The 2,613-nt window shown below is 46.9% G+C and overlaps 1 protein-coding gene across 1 annotated transcript; it reads left to right on the top strand.

Annotated features, from left to right (window-relative positions):
- Positions 1–1,007: 1,007 nt before the first annotated feature.
- On the top strand, positions 1,008–2,237 carry LOC132871280 (uncharacterized). The gene is made up of 2 exons (XM_060905400.1): positions 1,008–1,042; positions 1,149–2,237. Exons 1-2 carry the CDS (start codon positions 1,040–1,042, stop codon positions 2,235–2,237), a joined length of 1,092 nt encoding a protein of 363 aa, XP_060761383.1. The 5' UTR covers positions 1,008–1,039.
- The last annotated feature ends 376 nt before the right edge of the window (positions 2,238–2,613 follow it).

Below are 2,613 nucleotides of genomic sequence, written 5' to 3'. Positions count from 1 at the left end.
CAGTAACTCTGGATGGCCTTTCTGTTTCTTCACGTGCAGCAGTAAAAGACCTCGGAGTGATTATTGACCCCAGTCTTTCATTCGAAACTCACATTGATAACATCACCCGGATAGCTTTCTTTCATCTCAGAAATATTGCAAAGATAAGAAATTTAATGTCATTGCATGATGCAGAAAAACTAGTCCATGCTTTCGTTACCTCCAGGTTGGATTATTGTAATGCCTTACTGTCTGGATGTTCCAATAAGTGCATAAATAAGCTCCAGTTAGTTCAAAATGCCGCAGCAAGAGTCCTTACTAGAACTAGAAAATATGACCACATCACGCCTGTCTTATCCACACTGCATTGGCTCCCAATCAAATTTCGTATTGATTATAAAATACTACTATTGACCTTTAAAGCACTAAATGGTCTCGCACCACAGTACCTGAGTGAACTTCTGCTCCTCTATGACCCGCCACGCCTACTTAGATCAAAAGGTGCAGGCTATCTGCTGGTACCTCGTATAGTGAAGGCTACTGCCGCTTTTCCACTACCACCGGGGCTGAGCCGTGCCGTGCCGAGTCGAGCTGAGTCGAGCTGAGCGGGGCTGTTGGAGTTGCATTTCGACTACAACCGGGCTGAACCGTGCTGGCTGGAAGTGGGTGGACACATTGGGTGGAGCTAGCGAAAGTGGGTGGACACAATGGGTGGTGTTAGCGAAAGTGGGTGGGCGTCACGTGATGTCGTTAGGCGGCGCAAACAGTGACATCAGTGAGCTTTTAAGCGGAAGTCTCACGACCCGGCTAGTAAACAAAAAACATGGAGGACATGGACTCGTTAGTGTTGCTGGTCTTGTTGCTGTGGCTTGTTGTCACCGAAAACGCCAACAGATACTGGCAAGAACGCATAGATGAGGCGAGGCGCATAAGGCTTCAGAAAGAGAGGGAACTTCTTCAATTCCTTCTCAATGACGACGACACAGACGATACGGACGACACAGACGATGAAACACTTTCTGACACGGAGTACGAGCTCGCCAGCAAGAGACGACGTGTAATGGTAAGCTAACAGTTAAATTTCTTGCTTTTCACCCTGTCTCGTAGAGCGCAACAGCATTGTAAATCGGCGTGAAGTACTAAAATGTGTTGTGTTGTGTGCATTTCAGGCGGTTATTGGAACACGCCGCACTCCTTCAGTGTGGTCGTTCAACCGGACATCTGAGTGGTGGGATACAATTGTGCCCAGTTTCAGTACAGCGCAGTGGATTGAAAACTTCCGGATGTCCGAGGAGACGTTCGATTACCTTTGCAACAAACTGCGTCCAGCTATGAAGTTGCAAGACACGACCTTTCGAAGATGCATGTCTTTAAAAAAGAGGGTGGCTGTTGCGCTTTGGAAGTTTGCTACTGGCTCTGAATACAGGTCGGTTGGGCATCTTTTTGGAGTCAGCATCCCGTCTGTGTGTCGATGTGTGCAAGACTTCTGTGCTGCAGCACAGGCACTGTTGGTGCCCGAACTAATCCGGTTTCCAAACCAGGAGAAGTTTGCTGAGATGTCAGCATATTATGAGAACAGATGGGGTCTCCCACATTGTGTTGGTGCGATTGATGGGTCTCATATACCCATCATTGCTCCACAAGAATATCACTGTGACTATTTTAACCGCAAAGGCTGGCACTCTATAATCCTGCAAGGTGTTGTTGATGGTAAGGGCCTCTTCTGGAATGTTTTTGCTGGAATGCCAGGGAGCTTGCATGATGCCAGGGTTCTGAGATTGTCAACCATGTGGGAGCTAGCCACCCGAGGAAACCACTTTCCTGCTCGCACCAGGAACATTGGCGGGGTCAATGTCGGGTACTACATCTTAGGAGACTCAGCATACCCGTTGCAGAATTGGCTCCTGAAGCCATTTCAAGACACAGGGCGACTCACTCCAGAACAGCAGACATTCAACCGGAAATTCAGCCGAGGTCGAGTTGCTGTTGAAAATGCCTTTGGCAGACTGAAGGGGAGGTGGCGTTGTCTGCTGAAAAGGAATGACTGTGATCTCTCACTGGTGAGGTCCATGGTGTTGACTTGCTGTGCTCTTCACAACCTATGTGAAAGTCATGGTGAAAAATACAATACAGAGTGGGACCCTGCAGCAGTAGCATTGCCAATGCCAGGTGTTGCAGGGCCACAAGAGGTTGAAGAGGAGGGCAGAGATGTTCGGGAGGGGCTGATGCGTTACTTGACGACAAACAGTTTAATGTGAAGTAACACTTTTTATATATAAAGTTTTTGTTATTGCTGATGATACCGGTGTTGCAGTTTTCCTGCCCTCTCCTCAGTGAAGTTGTCCACCCACTACTTGGGCATGGAAACAGCCCCCTTTTTTTTTTTTTTTTTTTTATGTGCCATCAATCTTTGAATAAAACACCAATGCAATAGATCCATCTGCGTTTTGATTTCAGCTTTTAGTCACATCGCAACATATATTTGGTTTGTCTCATAGTGCAGAATTCACGATACACGAAGAGGCAAATATCAAGTGCACATATGAAGCATTGTTTCATGGTCAAGTTTTCACCAGCTGTAACTGTTGGAGTGTCAGAGTATGTTTACAGACAATGGGCATCCCATGATCTCAT

Source organism: Neoarius graeffei, chromosome 23 (genome assembly GCF_027579695.1).
Source record: "Neoarius graeffei isolate fNeoGra1 chromosome 23, fNeoGra1.pri, whole genome shotgun sequence".
Taxonomy (NCBI): Eukaryota; Metazoa; Chordata; class Actinopteri; order Siluriformes; family Ariidae; genus Neoarius; species Neoarius graeffei.
The sequence above is the reverse complement of the archived record's forward strand: the minus strand, read 5'-3'. Positions and strand labels throughout refer to the sequence as shown.